Genomic DNA, 25,222 nt, shown 5'->3' with positions numbered 1-25,222 from the left:
CATTCTGGCTCTTATCGATTGGCCAACAATAGGTCCTAGCCAAAGCTTCACTTATTCATTGTTTGGGCTATGATGGCTCAGAGGGAGAGCAAATAGCAATAGTTTCTGTTTGGGGCAGAAGCCCTGAGGATCTACCCTTCCAGACTGATTTTGGTTTTTGTTTTTTTGACTAGGTAAAGAGGCCATCACTGAATGGGCTTTGCCTCAGTCAGACTAAAACCTGGAGAAGACCTTAGCTTAAAAAGGTCAAAGTCTCCCACTGCATCCCCGGCCATCTCCAGTTATCCTGATCTATATCTTACCACTAAACCCAGATGGCTGTGGAGGAGAGAGTGAGGCTGGTGACTTTGCCCAGCCCTCCCTCACTTAAATCCAATTCACTTGCAAGTCATGGCATCACCTTCCTGATGTCATGGTCTTCTTCCAGAATGAAGAACAAACAATGAATAGCAACTTTCTAAAACCTATTAATCACTAAAGTCATATATAGGTTGGATCTGGCTTAGTGGAAGGAGTTTCCATATCTGAAACTCCCCATGGTTGACAAAATCATGGATCCTTCAGGTGTCACAACCAGAATAAAACCTCAATTAACCAGAACCCAATTTGAAACTCTCAATTTAACAGAAATGTTTGCATTCACTGGATTTTTTAAAATAAATTTTTATTAATAGCTTTTGTTTTTATGTCATATAAATTTCCTTCTGTATCCCTCCTCTTCTCCTTTTCAGATAGCTATCCCACAAAAGAAATAATTAATATACCCCAAAACCTTACAACGTTCCACACCTGTGGACTGTCTCCTTCTCCCCAGTCCACCTCTGTAAAAGAAGCAGGAGGTTGTCTTCTCATATTTCTTCTTGGGAGCCAAATCTACTTTTTGTAATTCAGCAACATTCATTTTCAGTATTTTGGGGTTGTTTTTCTTTCACTCACTATGTACAGAGGGTTTTTTTTTCCTTGGCCACTATTTAATTCATTTTGCATCAGATCTTGTAAGTTTTTCCACGTGTCTAAACATCCACCATGTTTGTTATTTCTTCTGGCACAGTAATACCCCATTGCATTCATGCACCATAATAGGTTTAGCCATTCCCAATCAATGGGTATTTTTATTTCCATGTCTTTGCTACCACAAAAGGTGCTGCTACATAAAATTTGAGGTGTATGGGCCTTTTACCTCCTTGGGGCACATTCCTATCTATTGAATCTTTGAGTCAAAGGCTATAGAAATTTTAGCCATTTTATTTGCATAATTCCAGATTGCATTCCAAAATGGTTGTACCGGTTCACAGCTCCAGCAACAGGCATTATATCCCTGTCTTTCCACAGCCCTTCCAACAATGACCCTTGTCTTCTGTCTTTTTTGCCAATTTACTGGCATGAGGTAAAACCTCAGGATTGCTTTGATATGCATTTTTCTTGTTAGTAGCATTATTAATTACTTAATAATAATTATTAATATTTCCTTATTGTTATCTTTATCTTCTTCTTTTGAAAATTATTTGCTCATATCCTTTGACCACTTATCTCCTGAGAAATAACTTTTGGTTTTATACATTTCTGTTATCTATATATCTTGTATAACATACCCTTATCTGAGAAATTTGATAAAATGATTCCTCTCTGCCTTAAACTGCTTCCCTTCTTATCCTAGATGCATTAATTGTGTTTGAGCAAAAGCATTTCAGTTTCATGTAATCAAAATAATCTATTTTATTATTTGCAATTTTCTTTATCCCTTGTTAGTGGAGGAATTCATCTCCTACGCATAGCTGTGAAATGCATATAATCTACTTCTAATTTTTCTGGCGTATGATTTTTGATATTTCAAGAACCCAAATTGAGACCCTAAATTAACCAGAAATATTAGCATCCTTCTACTTATAAAAATAGCTTTTTATTATAAGCTTAAACATCAACAAACATGAATGCTTCAAATACAAATAAAAAAATAGAAAAGAGGATTTATATGTGAAATTATAACAGAACTCCTTTGCATGTACATGGCCCATTCTGAATTTCCTTCTGTTCTCTTCTGGGTATGTTTAAATATTTCCTTGATGCTCTTTTCTTTTATTTCTGGGGCATGATTATATCACTACCTCTTAATTCTTCCCTCTAACAAAAACCTTCCATTTTCTTTTCTTTCCTCTTTTATTAATCTATCCCTCACATTATTCCCAATACACATTCCCCTACTGTTGAGGAGAGAGAGAGAGAGAGAAAAGGGGACCAAATGCAATTCAACAAAGTGATTTTTGTTATTTCTCTTTCTGTTCAAGTTTGCCTAGGATTTTGTTTTAAAGAGGGAGTGGGTGGGATCAGGAAGAGCAGAATCAAATGTAAGCAAGACCAGAATCTAGAGACTCCTTCTCCCCATGCCCTTCTAAGTCAAGTGTTCCACGAAGCTTTCAAATATATCAGTGCTGATGGGGAATTCTGAAAAGAATAAGCCCTACTTTGAACACAGAAAGTAATGATCTTGAAAGTCTCTGCTTACTAAAGGGAAACTGTTATCAAAAGAAAAACAAGGCATGATTAGCCTTCCATGGACAATTTTTTTTTAAAGAAATATGAACCATCTAAATCACCCCCACCTAAGCTGCTCTAAATTCTAAAAAGGCAAACAAATTATGGTCAATTAAAGGCATTTGATAAGGGCAGGGCAGTGGTTTCACTGGTGTACAAAAGTGCCAATGGAGAAATTCCCTCTGCCAATGCTGATCAGTAACACTTCTTCTACAACTCAAAGTCTCAGAACATTGCTTGGGGCCCTCATAGGTTAGGTGACTTGGCCAGGGTCACACAGCCAGAGTGTATGCCTCTGGGGCCTGTTCTCTATTGCACTACTCTGCCTTTCTAATTCAAAAAGCTTGCCTAAAGCTGGCTCTTTAGCCTTCGGTAAAACTCATGATACAATAGAAATGTTTGGGTTGGTTTGTTTTTTTTAAATTGTACTCTATGTAAAATTGAGTACTGTACACTAGGGCTCCTGTTCAAATCAACACATACCAAATTCTTGAGCCCATTGTATATAATCCAGAGTATAATTTTACCACCTTAAATGTAATTATTTAAAATAGCTCAGTGATTTCCAAGAAGTTTATAGTAGCTATCTTGGCTTCCCTAACATTGTTGGACATATCTGTGATTTATGATATACTGAGTCCTTGGTCAGGAACATAACATTTTTCCCATGGTAAAATAAGCCCTCCTTTAAGATGCAGTTTCCAGAAGGACAAGAGTGGGTACATGAAGATAGACAACTGCTTCTACCAATGAGGATCACAATTGTCCGTGGCTTAATGCATAAATCCTGGGGAGGCAAAGAGAGGGTAAGTGATTTGTCCCTGGTCACACTGCTTTGGGAAGTGTCAGAGACAGGATTTGAATCCAGGTTTTTCCAGCAACCAAATCCAGCAACTCTATTCACTGCTCCAAGATGCTTCTTCCCTGAAACACATCCTTGTGAAAAGAGGGGACTAAATAAATGTTCAAATAAATGCCTAGGAAGCCAGTGGAAGAGGAGATCAGTGTGAGTTGGAGTAGCTTCATGGAGAGATGGGAAGTGGGCAGACACGGGACAGAGAGTAGGGAAGCCAGTTGTTTTTGTGGGGAGAGTGGATCTTAAAAAGAGCAACGACAGAATCAAGGCACAGGGTCAGGAAGATGCCATCTGTGTTCATAGGACAATGAGGAGCTCAGGCTGGCTAGAGCAAAGGGTCTATTTGGGGAAATAACAGGAGATGAGGCTGGACATACAAGGTGGGGCCAGATTAAACTGGGCGTTGGATAACAAACAGGCTGAAGAAGAGGCTTCAGTGAGGAGCAACTGAAAGTTTCTGAGCTGGGGAATGGCAGACTGGCAGAAATGATCTTAGCTTATGGTACTTCTCTCATTATTCCCCATTCTGCAGTAATGTGATTGTCAATGCATTGAATTAAATTGCACATTTGGCGGTCACCCCGCCCTTGCTGGATTGTAAGTTCCCATCTTGCTTCTCTGAGTACTTCCTCGGGTGTTCTTCACTCAAGGTGAGCATTTAGTAAATGGTGGTTGAATGAATGCTAAAAATTGGATTTTTGCTCAGTGTTTTGTATAGCCCCTATTGGAATATGTGTGCAAATATTGGAATATGTCTGCAAAGCTTGTCTCATTCCCTTCCTTGCTCAAATGGAAAAATTGCTTGTTTCTGAAGAATTAGGTAATGGTGATGGGCCTGGGATCATTCTGTCTGCTTGATTAAATTGTAAGAAGATCCTTGAAGACAAGGGTTATGTCTAGCATGATGCCTTGTAGATATTCCATTCAGCATTCCTGCCAAAATACCTTGAGTAGATTAGATGAGGTTAGTCTGGGGTAGAGTAAACAAGGTTGGTTTGACAGAGAAAGACAGAGGCAGGAACAGGTAGCTATCCATAGGTTGTAATAAATGGGGTTGCCCTTAACCCGGGGTACTGCCTGAAGGTTACACAGTCTCTCTGTCATTGGTGCAGAATCCAACGGGTTAAGCACAATGGCTAAGATAACTGAACTTGGCCCAGCAGGCCAAGTGAATCACCATGGTACCAGGAAAAGGGCAAAGGGGCCAAATCTTTATTCTAAAGAAGTGCCTGGGCAGCCTGAATAACTGCTGTCAAAGTTAATAAATAGTTAAACACAACCTTCTTCAGGAGGCTTTTCCCAGTCCCCTAGATCAGCGTTGGGAACCTTCGGCCTCAAGGTCACATGTGGCCCTCTAGGTCTTCAAGTTCGGCGCTTTGACTAAATCCAAATTTCAAAGAACAAATGCCCTGCCCTAGATGCTAGGATTTTCCCCTTTAGGGTTACCTTCCATCTCCTCTGTGTCTTGCATATTAAGTATTTATATACATTAGGATGAATGCTCTTTGACGGCAGGAACTGGTTTTCCTTTTTCTTTGTATTCCCTGTGCTTAGCACAGTGCCTGGCACATTAGAAACTTAATAAATGCTTGCTGATTGATCGATGAAGTAGCAGAGCCTCCCTGAGCCTATCAGAAGAGGGGAAGGGTAAGAGATGCTCAGGGCATTTCCAGAGGGCTCCAATCAATTGAAATCAATCAAAAAACATTGGTTAAGTATATACTATGTGCTAGACACTGTTCTTAGTGCGGAGGATACAAAGGCAAAAACAATCGCTGCCCTCAAGGAGCTCACATTCTAATGGGGTAGACAACACATAAATTACTAGGTACATATGACATACACAGAGTGGGCGGGAGGGTAACTCAGGAGCTTTTGCCGCCATCTAAACAGAAGGGCTCAAACCTCCCTGCTCATCCCTGCCCTACCTGGCCAGCCCCTGTGCATGTAAAGGACTTTAGCAGATACCTGGCTAAGCTCTGTCACTCCAATTACCAATTGACAGAGGCAATTCCTCCAGACAGAATGGAACTTAGGAACTAGCACAGCAGTCTCTTGACTGTTGCTGTTGCCCTACAAGAGCATGCTTGAGGTTATGATCCCAGGAATCCTAACAAGTTCCCGCCCATCACTGTTCTCTTACATGGAAGGATAGATGGACATTGTTCAACAATAAGCAATCTGGCTGCAACCTACCTTTCCACCCCACCTCTCAACCCACTGATAATTGACATTTAATACTCTCTGTCCCATTTTTCTTCTGCCCTCTTTGGATTCTGAGTCTTGGCTCCCTGCCTTGATCCCTGGGCCTGGAATCTATTCCCTCCACCCCACACATCTTTGTCAAGCGAGGTCCGATCTTTCCTTAAAGGTCTAGCTCACATGCTTTCCCAGGTTCTTTGTCTTCCCTCCTCAAATTTCTCTTAACATTTGGTCTGAACCCTTCATTTGCACTTGACACATTCTATTTTGTATCAGAACTATATATGAGCTTGTCTTATAATTTCTTCCTTTTCTTTCCCAGACCTGTGATTTCATCAGTGTTGGGAATTCCAAGTAGGGAAGCTGCCATGACCACAAGAGCTACATGAATAATAACAAAAATTTACATAGTGCTTTGTTTATACACACACACAGACATATATATATATATATATATATATATATATATATATATATATATATATATATATATAACCTCGTTGAAACTCACAACAACCTCACAGGTTGACATTATTATTATCCCCACTTTACAGATGAGGAAACTGAGTCTCAAAGAGGAGAAGTGACTTGCCCTAGTAAATGTCTGAGGGAGTATTTGAACTCAGGTGTTCCTCATTCAAAATCCACTATTCTGTTTACTAAGAAACTTAGTTGTCCACCAAAAGCCAGTCAGGCACAATTTGGCAACCAATAGTCTTAGAGTTGCATGGAGGTACTGAAAAATTATATGACTTGCCCAGGATCACAAAGCAAGTATGTAGGAAAGGCAGGACTAGAACCGAGGTCTTCCTGACTCCCAGACCAGGATGAGCTCTTTATCCACTGTACCATAGTGCCTCTCTTGCCCTCGTTCTTCCTACTAAATTGTAAACTTCTTGAGGGTAGGTTCTTGGTAACTGAAAAGGTGAAAAGTATAATACAAGGCTCTTGTATTTCAGGAAAAAAAAATTGAAGAGCAGGCTTGTTATAAAGTAAAAATCTCTTGATTCCCAAAGAAAAAAATGTGAAGGAAGGTGGCCTAGCATTACTAGATTTCAAACTATATTCCAAGAGGTAATCATCAAAACAATCTGGTACTAGCTGAGAAATAGAGTAGGGTATCACTAGAATAAATTAGGTACACAACACAGTAGTAAATGACCACAGCAATCTAGTGTTTGATAAAAGCAAAGATTCAAGTTTCAGGGACAAGAATTCACTATTTGACAAAAATTGCTGGGAGAACTAGAAAATAATCTAGCAGAAACTAGGCATAGATCAACATCTCACACTGAATGCCAAGATAAGGTCAAAATGAGTACATGATTTAAATATAAAGGGTGATATCATAAGCAAATTAGGTGAGCATGTAAATTTTACCTGTCAGATCTAAGAATAAGGGAAGAGTGACTAAACAAAAGATAGAGAGGTGCACAGGAGGCATAATGGATAATTTTGATTATGTGAAATTTAAAAGCTTTTGCACAAACAAAACAAATGTAACTAAAATTAGAAGGAAAGCAGGAAATTGAGGAAAACAATTTTATAGCAAGTTTCTCTAATAAAGTCCTGACTTCTCAAATATGTAGGGAACTGAGTCAAAATTATAAAAAAAAAATAAGAGCCATTTCCCAGTTGATAAATGGTCAAAAGATATGAACAGGCAATTTTCAGAGGAAGAAATCAAAGTTATCAATAGTCATATAAAATGCTCAAAACCACCAATAATTAGAGAAATGCAAATTGAAATAACTCTGAGGCACCACCTCATACCCGTCTGATTGGCTAACAAGACAGAAAGGAAAATGACAAATGCTGGAGCAGATGTGGAAAAATAGGGATGCTAATTAATGCCTGTTAGTGAAGTTATGAACTGATCCAAACATTCTGGAGAACAATTTGGAACTATGCCCTAAGGGTTATAAAACTGTGCATACCTTTTGACCCAGCAATACCACTACTAGGTATATATCCCAAAGAGATCAAAGAAAAGGAAAAAGGACCTATATGTACAAAAACATATATAGCAGCATTTTTTTTCCATGGTGGCAAAGAATTGGAAGTTGAGGGGATGCCCATTAATTGGGGAATGGCTGAACAAGTTGTAGTATATGATTGTGATAGAATACTATTGTGCTATAAGTAATGATGAAGGGAATGCTTTCAGAAAAAACCTGAGAAGACTTATATCAACTGATATAAAGTAAAGTGAACAGAACAAGGAAGACATTGCGCATAGTAACAGCAATATCATAATGATACTAACTTTGAAAGACATAGCTACTCTGATCAAGACCATAATCCAAAACAATTCCAAAGGGCTTAAGGTGAAAAATGCTACCACACCCAGAGGGAGAAACTGATAAACTCTGAGTGCAAATTGAAGGATACTTTTCCCACTTTCTTCATTTTTCTTGCTTTTTTTTGAAACATGGCTAATATGGAAATGTTTTGTCTGACTTCGCATGTATAATGGGTAACATTGTTTGCCTTCTCAATGGGAGAAGAAAGGCTGGAAGGAGGGAATTTGAAATTCAAAAATTTTTTTAAAGAAGTTTAAAGGGAAATAAAGGAAAGAGGAAGGAAGGAAGGAAGGAAGGGAGGGAGGGAGGGAGCGAGGAAGGAAGGCTTCTAAAGAACCAGCTCCCCAGGAGTCAAAGGAAATCACTCTTTCCAGAGTTCTCCAAGATCAGAATTTGAATCAAACTACACACTTTCACCCCTTCAGTTCTTCTCCTCTACCCTCAGCACCCTCTCTCTTCCATTGAGAAAACTATCCCCATTGTCTACAATTTCCAGATCTCAAATGAGGTAGCTATAAGAATCTCAAAGGAGAATAGATTTATGACTGTGAGCAAATCATTTAATTTTACTGAGATTATCTCTTAGACTACCTCCGGTCTTCCTGGTTGTTTGCATGTTGTTTTCCCCATTAGAATGTTAGCTCCTTGAGGACAGGAACTGTTTTTGCCTTTCTTTGTATCCTCAGTACCTAGAACAGTGCCTGGCCCTTAGTAGGCACCTATTAAGTACTGGTTGATTTGACAGGTTGACCTGAGACTAAGTGTTCTCATTTATATAATAAGTATAATAGGAACACCTACAAAGATTGTTCTAAGGATCAAATAAGATAACGTATTTAAAGTGTTTTTCAAACCTCAAAGTGCTCAATATAACTGAAGATAGATAATACATTTAAAAGTGTATGTTTACCTCTTCACCGTACAAATATAATTGTTTTATTATCATTATTATTATTATTAATTGTCGGATATAAGCTAGTGGTTCTCCATTCAATCCCCACGAGACATTAGAAATCACCTTCTTTGGAAGGCAAAAAACCAATGGTTTTTCTCAACAGCTTTCTGCTTCTGCCTCCCTCCTTCCCTGATTCTCCATATCATAAGAGACAGAAATGGACATTGAGGAAGAAGCTGGCCAAACCTTCTTCCTAGAAGAAGGCAAGTGTTCTCAACTAAGCCAGAGAACTCTGGTATGCTTTTAGTTCAGTCCCCATCAAAAGACAAAACAGATTCTCAGTTGAAACAAAGACAGAGATCCCTGTGGCTCCTGGCATCCGATGGAAGAGGCTGATGGAACTCAGAGAAATAGGTGGATTTAAATATCCCTGGATTCAGGAGTAGAGAACTCATCATTTTCAGGGGGCTTATCTGCAGAAATCAGGCTGGGGTACTTCTTGAGGGCAATTTTTCCTGTTGGTTCTTTTCTAGGTTGTGGGAAGCAGCAGGGATATGATACCCACGGCCAGGCCTGCTGACTCTGAGGATAGAGGTGGGGCCTAGCTTAAATCCTCTCCCTGAATTTCCTGTGTACTTATGGTGATGTATAAATAGCCCTAATAGCTTAAGCATCTGGACAGAAGCAGGGTTAAGGAAAGAAGTGGGGTGAGGGACAGAAGCAATTCCTGAGGTCAGTGGAGCTGAGGAAGCAGGAGCTCCCTCTTTTTTAACTCTGGTTTGGAAGAACCTCAGTGGGGACATTTCTCTCCCATGTTCAGATACTTTCAGTACCCCACATTTGGTTCTAATAATAAAAATAATGATAGCAGCTAGTATTTCCATAGTGCTTTACAGCTTACAAGCTGCTTAACATAACCAAAGGAGGATTCCCCCCACCCCCATCCCACCTCCCACCCCAGATGCAGCATCCAAGCCATGCAAGGTGTTGTAGAAAAGAACACAGGATTAGGAGGCACGAGACACGGACAGATTCTAGCTCTGGGCTTGCCACTGACCTCCCCTGTTTCCTTGGGTTATTGGCTTAATTCCCCCAGCCCCCAGCTGTCAGATAAGGGTCATGATACCTGCTCTAGCCCCTGTACAAGGTCACAACTTGGGTCTGTGACTTCAGAAAAGTCACCTAATCTCTCGGTGCCTCATCAGTAATATGGAGACAGACACCTTTGTCCCACCTCCATCCCACAAGGTTGTAACTTTTTGTGTGACCTTGTGTAAATGATTTCACCTCTTTAGGTCTTAACCTGAAAAATAAATGGATGATAATCAGAGGTTCTTAACCTCTGGTTGTGGGCGTTATAGACCCCTTTGGCAGTCTGGTGAAAGCTATAGGCAGGCCCTTCTTAGTAATGTTTTCCAATGCATATAATAAAACATATAGGATTCCAAAGGAAACCAATGTTATTAAAATAAAGATTTTTTTCCCATCTAAATTCTTGAACCCTACATTAAGGACCCTGGAATAGGGGATCCCCAGACTCCCTTCCAGCTCAAGAATCCTACGATTTAGAGAGCCCATATATGAAGCAAAGGAAGCCTGGGGTTTTCCTTTGCAGATAACAAGAAAGCAGCCTACCCTACTCCTCTGGGCAGCAGCTCTTCTTCGAGGGCTGGGCTCCCTTTCCTGCTGAAGGGGTGGGGAGGGGAAGATGCTAACCAGCCCAGTGAGCAGTGGGTGAGTGAAGAAAGGATGTCAGAGAAAGAAGCAGGGTGGTAGGGTGGAGAAGGGATAGTCTTCCCTGCCTTCCAGTCCTCTCCTCCCCCAGCACTCCTGGGACCTCTCTCTCTCTTTCTCCTTGAAATGTCAAAAAAAAAAGAAAGAAAGAAAAAGAAAGCCCAAACCCCTCCAATCTCCACAGCCAGCCTAGGTCCCAGAGAGCAGGGAGTTAGAACAGGCCAGCTTGGAAACAAGATAGTGCTATTCCCAGCTGCATTCTCTATCTGCAGCAGAAGCTATAAAAAGAATTCCACTTCAACAATAGGTGACATCACCCAGTTGCAGAGAGAACTGGATTCTGCCAGATGCCTGGGAGAGATTTACAGCCCCCACCCCTCCCACGGGATAGGAGTGCCTTGGGAATCAGCTCCTGCACATTCTTCGGGACTCCAGAGGGATGGAGGTTAGACTCCAGGAAGAACTTCTAACAGCCAGGGATGGAGGCGGCAGTGGGTGGGGGAAGTGGGAGAATCCTCCAAGATGCCAAAGCTGCTGTGGCATGCATGCCTGCTTCCTTTTAATGCCAAAGGAAAGAAAAAGTAGCCTTTGTGATTTACCCTGATACCATCCCTCTCAGATTTCCATCCGAGTGGCCAGAATTATACTCATTGAATCACAGGACCATAAGATACCTTAAAGGGAGCAAGGAGGCTATCAGGTCCAGCTTACTCATTTTACAGAGGAAGAGACTGAGGCTCAGTGACTCAATCTATTCAATTTAATTCAATTCAAATCTCCTATGTGCAGGGCCCTGGGCCAGTCTGAGGATACAAGGACGAATTCAAACACAGCCCCTGCCCTAGTAGAGGAGATAAGGCAGGTAGGCATATAAAAAACTATAATACAAATTATACACTAAGTATAAAGGAGAAGTACATATAAAGTGCTCTGGGAATTTCAGGGAGATTACTTCCAGATTTAGAGGTAGAAAGGGGACCAGGAAAAGTTTCTAGGAGGAGGTGGCACCTGAGTTGAGCTGAAGTATAGGAAAGATGGAGGGCAGGGCCCACTTTAGGAGCACTTGGAAGAATGAGCAAAAGTATAAAGAAGAGAGGGAAGTATGAGAAAGAGGGAGGGTTTCATGACATCTAATGGGCCCATCCAAACCCATCTAGTCTCATGAGCGGTACCTGAAAAATAACTGGCATTTATAGGGTGTATGTGATAGACCCCTGAAATTCTCAGGAAAATGTGGGTTCAACCAACCCTGAAATTTTAAAAATTAGGGAGTTCATCTAACAAATGAGGGTGGGTTTTCTTAAGTCACAGCCTTTTAAAAAGTTGCTTTATTGTGCATTTCTTTTTCCATTAAGGAATATTGTATATAATATAAGGAGGTGGCCTAAGAAATTCCAGGGGTAAAAAAAGACTGTAAATGTAGTGTTGATATTTGTTTATTTAGTACATAAGATTTGTGAGCACTGTAACAAATATAATTTTTACAAATCCAAAAAAGAAAAAAAGAAAAAGAAAATCTAGGTTCAAAAACAACTTAGCAACTTACTAGAAGGCAAGTCAGTTGACTTTAGTTCCTCCTCTGTCAAATCAGGGAGTCGTATTAGACGGCCTTGAAGGGCCATCTCAGTCAATGACCCTGTTCCATGGTACCTAAAAGTCTCCAATGTGCTTCACGTATATCACCTCTTTAAAGCCTCACAACAACCCTGTGAGGAAGGCACTACGTAAGGATTAATGCTCCCATTTTTAATGTAAAAATTTTAATATTTTTTTTCAAATTACATCTAAAATAATTTTTAACTTTCGTTTTTAAAAACTTTGAGTTCCAGATTCTCTCCCTCCCTCATCTCCCCTCCCAATGAGAAAGAAGACAAGCAATTAGATATAGACTATGCATGTGCCATCATGCAAAACATATTTCCATATTAGCCATGTAGCAAAAGAAAACAGCCCAAAACAAAAAAAAAACCCAAAAAATAAAGTTAAAAAGTATGCCTCTATCTGCATTCAAACTCCATTAGAGTTCTTTCTCTGCAAGTGGATAACATTTTTCACCATAAGTCCTTCGAAATTGTCTTGAATCGTATTACTGAGAAGAGCTAAGTCATTCATAGTCGATCACTGTACAATATTGCTGTTACTGTGTACAGTATTCTGGTTTCGCTTACTTCATTTTGCATCAGGTCATGTAAGTCTTTCTGGGTTTTTCTGAAATCTGCTTGCTCATCATTTCTTATAGTATAATAGTATTTCATCACGATCATATACCACAGCTTGTTCCGCCATTCCCCAATTGATGGGCATCCCCTCAAGTCCAATTCTTTGCCACCACAAAAAGAGCTTATTGCTATTTTACACATGAAGGATCTGAAGCTCGGGGTTTTTTTAAAAAGGGATTTGTCTGTGGTCAAACAGCTATTAAGCAGTCAGACAAGATTTGAACCCAGAGCTTCTGAACTCCAAGTCCAAAATTCTATCTACTATTGAATAAAGATGAGGCTAGAAAGTTAGTTTGGAGGACCAGTGTGGCTTTCTTGTCCTCCTCATGGACAGCATAGTGGACTGCTTATCTGGGGAGTGGGTACCAGGGATATTCTATTGCTCCCAAGTTTCTCCCCGACTTCTCTGCAGCCTGGCATAGTAGGAGAAGCACTGCATTTGGAGTCAGAGACTTGAGTTTGAATTCTGGCTCTGGGTGACCTCAGGCAACTTAACCCCTTAGGCCTCAGTTTCTTCATGTATAAAATGAGAGGTCTGAACTAGACGACTCTAAGGTACCCTGCAGCTTTAAGACATGTATGCTGATGATGGATTCATTCCTTAGAATTAAACTCAAAGAACATTGGAGCTGGAAGGAACCTTGGAGTTCCTCTCTTGTATGGGCTATTTCTCCCTGCTCGAACCTAAGCTCTTTGGTGGCAGGGTGCAGTAGTGGATTGAGTTCTACATATGGAGTCAGGAAGATCTGGGTTGGAGTCTTGCCTCAGACACATGAAGGAATTGGATTCGTGACCTCACTGGTCCCTTCCAGCTCTAAACAGATGACCTTATGTCGGTCTTGCTTTTATATTTGTATCCCAAGCACTCAGTATGGTGCTTGACACATAGGAAGAATGCTTTTCATTCATTCTAGTACATTCCCTCATTTTACGGATGAAGAACCTGAGGCCCAGAACTTTTAAACACAAATCCCAGGAAGAGTAAATGAAATAAAGTCATAAAAATCTTAGCAATGGCTTTTAGGAAAGAAGGGAGAGACTGGGAATACTAAAGCTGTCCTGTCTCCAGGGAGTTGAATGCTCCAAGCTCCTTCTAGGTCAGCAGAGGCCTAGCAGCTGTGAGCAGGAGCTTAATTCCTCCCTAGGTCACAGGATGTAATCGCCTTCTCTATGGATCACTGACTGCACTGCCCCTCCACCAAATGCCCTCCTCTCCCGCCTGCCTCTCTTTGTTCTTTTGCTCATGCTGGATGTTTCCTTCGATAAGAATGCTTCCTCTTCCCCTTTCACCTATCCACTTCCTATGCCCATCCTTCAAGGCTCTGCTCACATCCCTCTTTCTCCACATAGCCTTCCTCCCTTGATCTCCCTGGTTTATCCTTTCTCTGAAGTCCTATGACCTTTTTTTAAAATCTATACCACACAGTCTAGCACAAAAGGCAGGATATGCTTCCCCACTTACTAGACATTTGGACAACATCGCTGAGCTTCACGTTTTATTATCTGTAGAATGGGTATAAGGGCATTATTTACCTCACAGGGTTTTGGGGAGTTGAGTGCTTTGTCTCAATCGGCAAGGACTTCCTGTGTATATTTTCTCCCCTACTAGATTACATATCCCTTTTGGGTAGAGACCATGGCTTATGCTCCTCCGATACCTATGAAGAAATCACTGTGTATCTGTGTGATGCTCTTTTCTCTGACCTCAAAAGCCCAAACCTATAAGGCAGCACCTCTCAGACTATGTTCCATGCAACCTTCATGTTCTATGAGAAAATTTCAATGCTTACAATATTTTTCCCACTAAAATGTCTGGAGAAAGGAAAGAGACAGGAGACAGTGAGAAAAAGAGATAGATACAAAGACAGAGAGACAGAGACCGATAAGTACAGAGACAGACACTAGGAGCTGACAAGTTATTGAGGAATGTGAGCCAAAGTTCATAGTGTTTCTCAAAATTCTTTAGTCCGGAGAGCTCTTGCTATTTTGCATAGAAGAGAGGGGCTGTTTGGGTAAGATCAAGACAGTTCCTTTATCATAGTGTCTCAATCCCTTTTCAGTATAAGGAAGAAGAGCTCTAGGTAGATTTAACTCATCCACAATGCATGAACTTAAATTGTTTTCTGACCAAAAGTTAGGGGATAGCTGAACTGAGAGAGTCAGGCGAGATAAGTTAGCATTCACTTCAGCACATTTCAGGTCATAGAAGAGTTCAGAAGAAGGGAGGCAGTTAACAAAAGGGTTCTAAGGTGAATTCAAAGGACAGAACTGATTTCAGCCTCTATACGACCAGGTGCATGCAGCATGGCTAAAGAGAAGGTGAAAAAAAATTCACAGCTTTTAACAGAGAAGAAGGAAGGAAGGTTCATAGACTTTGGTCTCAGTTTAGCTGAGAAGCTAAGAAGAACTGAAGAAAGCTTGAGAGCTATTGGTTGAGAATGCCAATTAGGGATAGCTACAGACTTACCTGCAGCGGAAAGGCTTACTAACCACAGCATCTCCCGCAGATAGATGTAGGACAGAGGTGAACCTCAGCTAAGGATTACAGAGGAGTCTGAGGTGGCTGAATGAAAAAGGTATAACCTCTCTTCTTCAAGGGAGAGGCTTATTAAAGATAACACCATTTCCCTCTGCCCCCAGTGGATTGTGGAGGTGGCTAAAAGAGCTGATGAATGAGTTGTAATCACAGAATGCTTAGTAGGTGCTGTTTCAGAGTATTAGGTGACCCTGGAAATAACTGAAGCTGACAAATAACTGAAGAAGAGAGAGAGAGAGAGAGAGAGAGAGAGAGAGAGAGAGAGAGAGAGAGAGAGGGAGAGAGAGAGGGAGAGAGAGAGGGAGAGAGAGCAGTGCTTTCTAGGGAGCCTTAGGGAGCAATACCTGATGGGAACAGGGTTGACAGAGAACATCATAATGACATCAGCAGTTTTGCGTCATTTGCCCTTCCACGTGTACATCCTGGCCCCACATTCATGTGTATTTCTTCGTGTGTGGATGGACACATGTTCCCTATGAGTGGCTATCCCTTACATAATCCCTATCGAGATTAATTCTTTGTGCATGGATTTGTAGGAGAGTAATTTTTTCATGGGAAGTGACACATTTTTATCATCTTATTTATACTGCTATTTAATAAATCACTTCAGATAGTTATGTATAAACAGACCAAGTATGGGTAACAAGCAAGGTGACTTAATGTGCCCAGAGAATTCATTGATCAAATTAGGTTTTCAAAAGGCATGTGCAGAAGATAGAAGGAAGGGGGAGACAAATGAAGATGAATATAAAAGAATAGTATAATAACATTCTCTATTAGAACAGTGTTGAGACACTAAGTCCCCAAATAAGCTAAATCACATGAAGGATGTTAAAAACAAAAACAAAAGTTTTTTTTTAAAGCCACACTGGAGGGAAAGGGGAGGATTACAAAAAAGAGAAAGAGCTTCTGCTGAAGGTGGTTGGCATGATTATAACGAGGAGTGGAGAGAAAACAGAATTACTCATCTTTTATTTTGCTTCTATTTTCTCTGCCAGAGACAGTGAACTCTGGATTGCACAGGGCAAGAGTGTCCAAGTCTAAATTGAAGCTCAAGAGAAGTAAGGCGATAAGGTTGAATAACCACTTTTTGTCACATGTTGTAGGAGAATCCTTGTTCTATTACAGGTTGGACTTGATGGCCTCTGAGGTCCTTTCTAGTCCTGACATTCTGTGATACTGTGACAGCTTTAGACCAGATAGGGAGAGAACACTTAGCTGTCTTTGACAAGTTCCCAAGTCACCAGGCCCAGACAGACTGCATCCCATGTTACTAACCTGGGCCATGTGATGGCTAAGCAACTAGTTCTGTTGGCATGGGAGAGAGTCTGAAAGACTGGAGATGAGTAAATGTCCCAATTTAAAAAACAAAAACCAAAAAAAGAAAAAGAATAGAGTCTGAAAACTATGAATCTATAGTTAGATAGCTGCTGAAATCTTAGAATATATCATTAAAGTATAATGTAGGCTGGATCTGCAGAGCTCCTAGCACCCCAGGGATTAAATAACCTCCAGAGTCATAACAATCTTAATCTTATCTTGTTCTGGTCAGTTCTCAGACTTGGTGGGAAACTTTAGAGGTTAACTCCTAATAAACTCAAATTGGAATTTTATTTCAAAGTTACAAAACTATGAAAGTCACTCAACTCATATTTTTAACATCATGTCACTTTACAAAAAGCAAAATAGTCTAACACCTCCATTTTACAGTTGAGAAAACCGAGGCCTTTATAGGTTAAGTGACTTACTCAAAGTCAAATAGGTAGTAAATAGCAGAATTGAGAATCAAATTCAGGTCCTTTCCCTCTGAATTCAGCACTCTTTCCATGGAACTCCATTGCCTCCCTCCCAGCAGGTAGATACCTAAGTTAGTTACTGTTATCACTTTGATTTGTTACTGGTTTTATGTTTAGATTTTTATTGTATATGCCTTCATTTGAACCTTGCAAAGGATTCATTTGTTCATTCATTCACTCATTCATTCATTCACTCACTCATTCATTCATTCATTCATTCATTCATCCAGTCTTGCTCTAAGGCTCTCAAGTGAGGGAAGAGAAACCTTTAAGTCAGTCCACAGTTATTTACCCAGGGCCAGCGGGCCATAGTCTTGGTATAGGATTGATCCTTGAGAGAGACAATGTTTATAAAGCACTTTCATGACAATACCATCCCCAGGAGAGGAAACTGAGGCTTGGTGAGGTTAAGTGATTTGCTCAAAGTCACACAGGCACAGTCTTTACCCTTAGGGAGCTCCTGGTCTTTCCTCATGTAGATTCTTCTTGGAATACTGTCTTATCCTCTTTCCCCCACCCTCATTTCTACATGCTGAAATCCTATCCCATCCTTCAAGGCCTAATCATTCATTTATTCTTTCTCTCACTGAACTAACCTTAACAGACCAGAAGCTATATGTCAGGTACTTCGGGGAAAACTAAGATATAGTACATGCCCTTGCCATTTAGAGAGTACTAGGAGATAAGACACAAGATACAAGGAGGTGCATGTTGGGTGTCACATAAATGATACAACCAAATTTCCATGGGTATTCAGATATGAGAAATGTTTACTGTGTCCTTTTAAGGAAAATACTTTGTTAACCTTAAATCACAAAATAAATGCAAATGACTCTGCCCTGCTTGGGACTGAACAAAATATTTGTGAACTTACTAAGGGGTTAGTTTTACCTGAGAGATGTAGAGTAAGGGTAGGGTGCCTACTTTGTCCTTATGTATCCAAAGCTTTGAAAAGCATTGTTATATCCAAATGGGTGTTTTAACAAAGCCTGGGCCTGGGTCAAGTCAAGATAGGCATTAGCACATGGGGGGCCTGCCTAGAAGAACTGCCCCAGAAAACTGGAGGGGTTTATAAGCTACACGGCCCAATGCAGACCTAGCTAGCAAGGGGCTCCAACAATGTCCTCCAAGGAAAAGGGAGGAAGTTAGGGCTTAGAAGGGTTCCATAGGAGAGTAAGCGGCAGAAGGGGAACTCCAAGTCCAGACCTTCAACTCCAAGTCCACTGTTTTTTTTTCACTATGTTGCCCTCAACAACACACCAGGAACCTCGCTAGGCAAAAACAAAACAGTCTTACCCCCCAAGGAGCTTCATGGATGACAACCCTTCCTCCTTTCCTTTAGACAGCACTTACCACTGATGACTTGCATGTTCACATCTTCAGAAGACACCTAAATAATATTTAGTTTCATTTCCCCCTACTACCAACCAGAACAGATGAAACCCCTAAAGTTCACAATTGGTGAATCACTTTGTACTTGTTTATCCTAATTCACATCCTACCCTATCCCCCCAACTCACCTCCCAGTGAGGATCAGGGTAAGAATGAGGAGGCCAGACTGAGGGGCAGAGAGGGAACTGCCCTCCTAGCTATAAGGGTTCTTCTGTTTGAAGAAGCATTGCTTGCTCACTCCTTCCTTCCTCCCTTCCTTCACTTCCCTTTCTCATTCTTTCCCTTTTCTCCTTCTCTCCCTCCTTCCTTCTTCCCTCTCTCCCTTCCTCCTTTCCTTCCTCCTTCCTCTCTCTCTCCCTTTCCTCCCTCTGTTCCTCTGTTCCTTCCTTCCTTCTTTCCTTCCTCCCTCCCTCCCTCCCTCCCTCCCTCCCTCCTTTCTTTCTAGTGCATGGAGAATCAGAGTATATATCTTCCATTGGGGAAAGCCACCTTAGTCTTACTTCCTACTTACTGATGTATCCTCCGAGCAGGATGCAATGATGTTGTCAATGAAGGGGTTCCATTTGATGTCAAGCACATTGCCCTGGTGACCACAAACTTTGGGATAGTTGGGCTCAATTCGACCTGTCTGAAGGAGAGAATGGAAGAAGCAGCATTAGTTCTAAAGTCATCAGGGTATACAAACCCTTAATGTTAGGACTCCACAGATCTGACAATATCATTTTCTCTAACTGAACTATCAGTTCTTTGAAGGACTATGTCTTATAACTTTTTTGCATCCTTCTAAGTGCCAAGCATAGGACTATAAACCTATTAGCCTATTATTATTATTATTATTTAATAAGATAATTATTAATAACAGCATATAATAATTCAGCATAATACCTGGTAGTTAATAAATGTTTATTGACTATGTGGCACCTTATGGTTACAAAGTGACATCAATATCTCACTTGTACCATGTCTTACACTTTTTTTTGTGTCCTTCTAAATGCCTAGCAACAGATTATTAATAATAAATTATTTATCATTATTAATAATTATCTTTTATTATTAATAATAGTACATTATAAAAGCTTAGCACAGTGCTTGGCACATAGTAGGCACTTAATAAATGCTTACCGACTACTTATATAGCACCTTATGCTTGGAAAATGGCAGTATCATCTTACTTGGTCTTTACAACAACCCTATGGTATGGATTATGGTCATATTATTATCTCTGTTTTATGGATGAGGAAACTGAGCCTCAGAAGGCTGAAGTGACTTGCCAAAGTTGTACTACTGAGTGACAGGACCCAGTCCTTCTGGATCCAAGTCCATTTTTCTTTCTACTAAACTATTTTGCCTCTCTAGGACAGTAGGCACTCAAATACTTTTTGATTTCCTATTTGAATGTTTCTCAAATTGTGTTTCCCAGAACCATGATGTCCCACATGATGTGAATAAAGGTTTCATGTGACAATTTTGATTATATCAGTGTTTCTCCATCCTTAAATACTAACACATATAATCTGTGTAAAGGGTATGACTATGGACCCATATGGGTGGTGTAGTCTATAGGCATACATAACTAACAATGCCTCAACCCCATTTTTCTCTCTCTGGGTTGGCATGCACCCTAACTTGCCCTCATACTATAGACTTGGGTTTATTTTATTTTTTGCTTAGAATTGGGGGTGGGAGGCAATATAGCCATGACCATCCATCTATTACTCTTTTAGGTTTCTAGGGGCAACTCTGGTATGTGTGAGGGTATACTCATACTACTTGCTACTTCCAGGCTCTTGAACTAGCAACAGTGTGTTTACCATTTACACAAAATCAGTCACCATGACACCAATGACTCTTTAAACATGAAACATTTGCTTAATGATAAGGCAAAACCAAGAATACTCAATAGAAGACTAAAAATAGAATAGCCACAGCATCTGCTCAATGAAAAAAAAAGCAGGAGAAATCAAAATATGTCTTCCCATAAATCTGGGTCACACTCTCCTACCAATATACACAGTACCCATGGGAAAAAGTGTGCACACACTTACAGAAATCAAGAAGGAAGGAAAATAAGCAGAGAAACCCATATGTATGGAACAACTCACAACTCTCCAGAGTCTCTTTAAAGAACAGTTAGCAACATGTCAACTGTTGGGCAAAATTACTTCTCTGTTACCTGTTCCCCTTTTGGTTCTCATAGCTCTCCTGCTAAACAAAGCTATTTCTCTTAATAATCAAGCAGTGGAAAAACTCTTTTTGTACATAGCCACCCTTTGCAAGGTGCTGAGAAAAGTGTTACTCTTTTTTAGTCATAAGTAATTCCGTCAAGTGGGAGAATTGCCAAGCTCCTCAGCTCCGTTCTGGTCTCTGAGGAATTCTCCCTCTCAAGCTGAGGCAGTTCTTTATCTATTCCTCAGGACAACAGTCTATCTCTCCTCCATCTTTTGCCTCAGAGGCCATTTTTCTAAAATTGATTTTTATCAGTTTTCCTTACACCAATGTTTTTTCTACCTCTTTCAGAAATCAAAATGTTCATATAAAAAAAGGCAGTATTTTCAATGTGTATTTAAGATGTATCCTTTGTGGTAATTTCCTATGTATGTATGTGTGTGTGTGTGTGTGTGCGCGCACACACACACATACATATATCTCTATCTCTCTCCATATGTGGAGAGAGAGAGAGAGAGAGAGAGAGAGAGAGAGAGAGAGAGAGAGGCTTTTTTTATTTTGCTCTGAAATTTCTCCAGGTTCATTCTTTATCTAGATCTATTCCATATCAAGAGACTTCCCTGATCAGTATTTAGGTATCCCATCCTAACATTTTATATCTAAAAGTGTTCTGTGGCGCAAAGAGTTGGGGAAATTCTTTTGTACCAGAACTGTGCCAGAGAATCTACCCTACTGTCCCTACTAGCACTGGAGGACACAGTGGATGAGACCCAGGTTCTGACTGACTGTCCCTCATGGACAATTCTGTGAAGCCTGTTACCATAGCTCACCTCAATCAATCTCCTCCCTAAGGCCTTCTTCAAGTCAAATTGATGAGTATTTAATTTTATGTCTCATTTTTTTTAAAAAGGTTGCTCTCATTGGAGAGATTATTCTTAGCTATCATCAATCAACCCTGAGGGGTATTGGTTCTATCAATAAGGTAGTAAGAATTTAAATAAGAACCCATCAAACAGTTTTAAAATAGGTAAAAGCTCAGTGAGTAGAGCACTGGCCCTGGAGTCAGGAGGACCTGAGTTCAAATCCAGCCTCAGACATTTGACATATTTACTAGCTCTGTGACCTTGGGCAAGTCACTTAACCCCAACTGCTCTGCCTTCCCCCCTGCAAAAAAAAAAAAAAGTAGGTAAAGGTATGACAGGAAGGAGATAAGTCTTCTTAAGCTGAATTAAATTCTGAAACATAAAGCATATGGGGTGGATGGGTCCCAATTTAGACAAAGGGCATTTCTGAAAATATGTGTCTAAATTAAATTTTAGTCAATTGAATCACATTTAAATATGCTAGGAAATCAACTCACTTAAGGAAACCAGAGACTCAATCCTATGGTAAAGAATCCTTTCATAAAGTGAATGTCCCACTCTTCCTCAATTTAAGTTCAGATTTTCAATACAAGATATGAAAAAAAACCCACAACTTTTTTTCCCTTTTAAAAACTTCCTATATATCATTTTTAAATTATTTTCATTTCTAAATATATCCCTCCACCATCCCTTCCCAATGAGCCATGTAGTTAGTCTAACCCTCTTAATTTAAAGACGATGAGACTAAGGTACTCAGGTCACCTCAGAGAGGTTAAATAACTTACTCAAAATCACATAGTAGAAAATGTGAGACCTAAGATACGAAGCACTGTTAGAATGTGTGCTTCTTGAGAGTACAGATTGTTTCATTATGACAAAGAAAAAAAGAAAGAAAGAGAAAAATATCAGGCTAGCAGAAACTGAACCATACATCTACTGAGTCTGGCAGCACACGCAACATTACACCTCCACAGTTCCCACCTCTGTGAAGGAGGAAAGAAGTTGCATGTTCTCAAGTCCGCTCCAGCGCCAAGTTTCTTGGTCATTATAATGACAAAGCATTCGGTTTCATTTTTTTTTGTCTTTTTCCATTAAAAAAATATAATTCATTCTAACAAGTGTGCCAGAATGTGGTGCTCAAATGATTGTTGTCCTTCATAATCACCTTGGGAAGCTATCCCACACTCAGTCCAATGATATGGCTATAGAGAAACTAACAATGACAACACAATCACCATCATCATCCTCATCGTTCTCATCATCATCATCATCATCATCATCATCACCTAGAGCTCCTCCTTGGGAATGGATTGCATTACTCAAGGACGATTCTTTTGAATGGATCTTCAATCGTGATGGATCTTTGCCTTTTAATGATGGATTTGATTTTCTTTTGATAGCTCCTTCATCTGGAACCCAGTCTTGAAAACTCTAGCAATCAACCTGGGGAAAACAGCTATCTGGTTCTTTAGGTTGGAATGGAAAGAATATTAGATTTGGACTGAAGAGGACTTGGGTTTAAATCCCGACTCTGCCACTTATTACCTGTGTGGCCTTGGCCAAGTCTCCAATGTTATCTAAGCCTCAGTTTCTTCGTCTGTGAAATGAGGAGGGTTGGGCTCAAAAGCTTATTAGGTCCTTGGCAAGTCTAAATCTATGATCTTAAGACACTGGATTAGTTGTAAAGTACGAGACTAGTTCACCTGAATGAGTTATAATTGACCTGGACATATAAAAATTCTGAAGAGTAGTACCTAATATTCTGGGCAATGACAGCATTATTGGAATACATATGTATTCTACTTGTGGGGAAGGGCAGTGTTTCATATGATGCCTGGGGATGCTGGGAGCCCTGAAGATACAGCCCAGAGGTATCAAACACGAATGTATCCTGCAGTTTTCTCAGAACCAGATAAAATGTAATTGGGAAATTTTTTTAAAAAAATAAAAATACAATGTAGCCTAGATAATGTTAATATGTGGTTTTCTAAGTCAGCGTGTGGCCTAGAGGGATCCTTATTTATGGTTTAGTGGACTCTTTTCAATTTCAGTTTGACACTACCGATCTAATCCAATCCTTCCTATACTATTTGAAGAAAAACACTCACTTGTACATACAAGAACTAGTATTTTCACTAAACAATTAGTATTATCCCTTTTTATTTATATCCTAAGTGGCTGTCACCATGGCACAGGTGGTAATGATAGAGAGGAGGAGAAACACTTAAACCTGAAGAGGCTTTGAACAATGTGAGTTGAGCCCATCATAAATCCAGAACTAGAAGGGATCACAGAGGTCATTGATTCCAAACCCCTCCTCCCATTTTGCAGATGGAGAAACTGAGCCTCAGAGATGGTAAGTGACTTGTCCAAAATCACACAGATAGTAAGTGGCAGACTGAAGATTTGAAGCTCTGTTGGACCAAAAGCTCTTTGAGAGAAGGGATTATTTCATTCTTTGTACTTGTACCCCTCCCCCCACCGCTGTGCCTTCTTGTTGACAGATGGACTGGTTGAGCCAAATTCAGTATTCTTTCCAATGTACCATGAGAGGGATCATGCCTTGTGCATCCAGTGGCCTGGATAGGGAGGATTCTGGTTCACAGTGATGCCTTAAGGCCCTGCAGGACATTCAGTCAACAAGGGAAGATTCTAGAGACCTTATAAGGTTTTCAGGGGGCAGCTAGGTGGAGCAGTGGATAGAACACCAGGCCTGGAATTAAGAAGACTCATCATCCTAGTTCAAATCTGACCTCAGACACTGACTAGCTGTGTGACTCTGGGCAAGTCACTTCACCCTATTTGCCTCAGTTTCCTCATCTGTAAAATGAGCTGGAGAAGTCAATGGCAAACCACTCCAGTATCTCTGCCAAGAAAAATCCCAAATGGGGTCACAAAGAGTCAGAAATGATTAAAAAAAACTCAAGAACAACAAAAAGGTCTTCAGAAACAAGGAATGAAAGACCTTCTGGTAACCTCAGGACATTCATTCCATTACACAAAATTCCTCTTTATCTGGTTACTGTGATTTCATGATAGACAGCTTTCCCTAAGTGGAACACTTCTCTACTCATAATCGACAAAGTCAGTAAAAGACAAAGGAAAAGTCATGGCATTTTATGCTTTGGACCTCTATCCTCAGTTTATTCCCTCTTCCCCCCCCAAAAAATTCTTTATGAATAATAGAAAATAAGTACAGTTACCTCTTCCACATACATCACAACTTTATTCACTGAGGTTTTGATATGTCATGGGCCAGCATAAGAAATTAAATGGGAATTTTGGGGGTAGTTTTGTGGAAGACACAGACGACACATGAAAGCCAGCAGGCAACACAGAAAAAGTTTAGAAACTCAGAAATGCACGATATATGTATAGTATCATATAATAGTGATATAGTTTATCTTTTAATGCCATAATAATTTAGACTTCTTCTCTGGTGTGAAGGGAAGGCCAAAAAATTTTGCATGGATTTTCTAATTCGAAGGAGCACCATACCCCTAAACCCCCGAGATGTGGAAGGGATAACTAATATCCCCTCATTGGGCCAATTAAAATGCCATTACCAGTGAGATAAATATGCATGAGAGGAATTAACTTGAATTAATTAATTAATTGAATTGAATTAAATAACATCATGGTGCAATGGACAGAGTACTAGGACTGGAATTAAGAAGACCTGGGTTCAAATCTCATCTCTGATGCTTAGTAGCGGTAGGACCCTGAGC

At 40.2% G+C, this 25,222-nt stretch overlaps 1 protein-coding gene across 1 annotated transcript in view; it reads right to left on the bottom strand.

Moving 5' to 3' along the window:
* Positions 1 to 25,222, bottom strand: part of CORO2B (coronin 2B) — a 231,065-nt gene that overhangs the window by 27,725 nt on the left and 178,118 nt on the right. Inside the window, exon 3 of the mRNA XM_036737102.1 lies at positions 18,977 to 19,093. Within this exon, the coding sequence (XP_036592997.1) occupies positions 18,977 to 19,093 (117 nt within the window). The remainder of the gene's footprint in view (positions 1 to 18,976; positions 19,094 to 25,222) is intronic.

This window comes from Trichosurus vulpecula, chromosome 8 (genome assembly GCF_011100635.1).
Source record: "Trichosurus vulpecula isolate mTriVul1 chromosome 8, mTriVul1.pri, whole genome shotgun sequence".
NCBI lineage: Eukaryota > Metazoa > Chordata > Mammalia > Diprotodontia > Phalangeridae > Trichosurus > Trichosurus vulpecula.
Note: the sequence above shows the minus strand (reverse complement) of the source record. Positions and strands in the feature narration are given on the sequence as shown.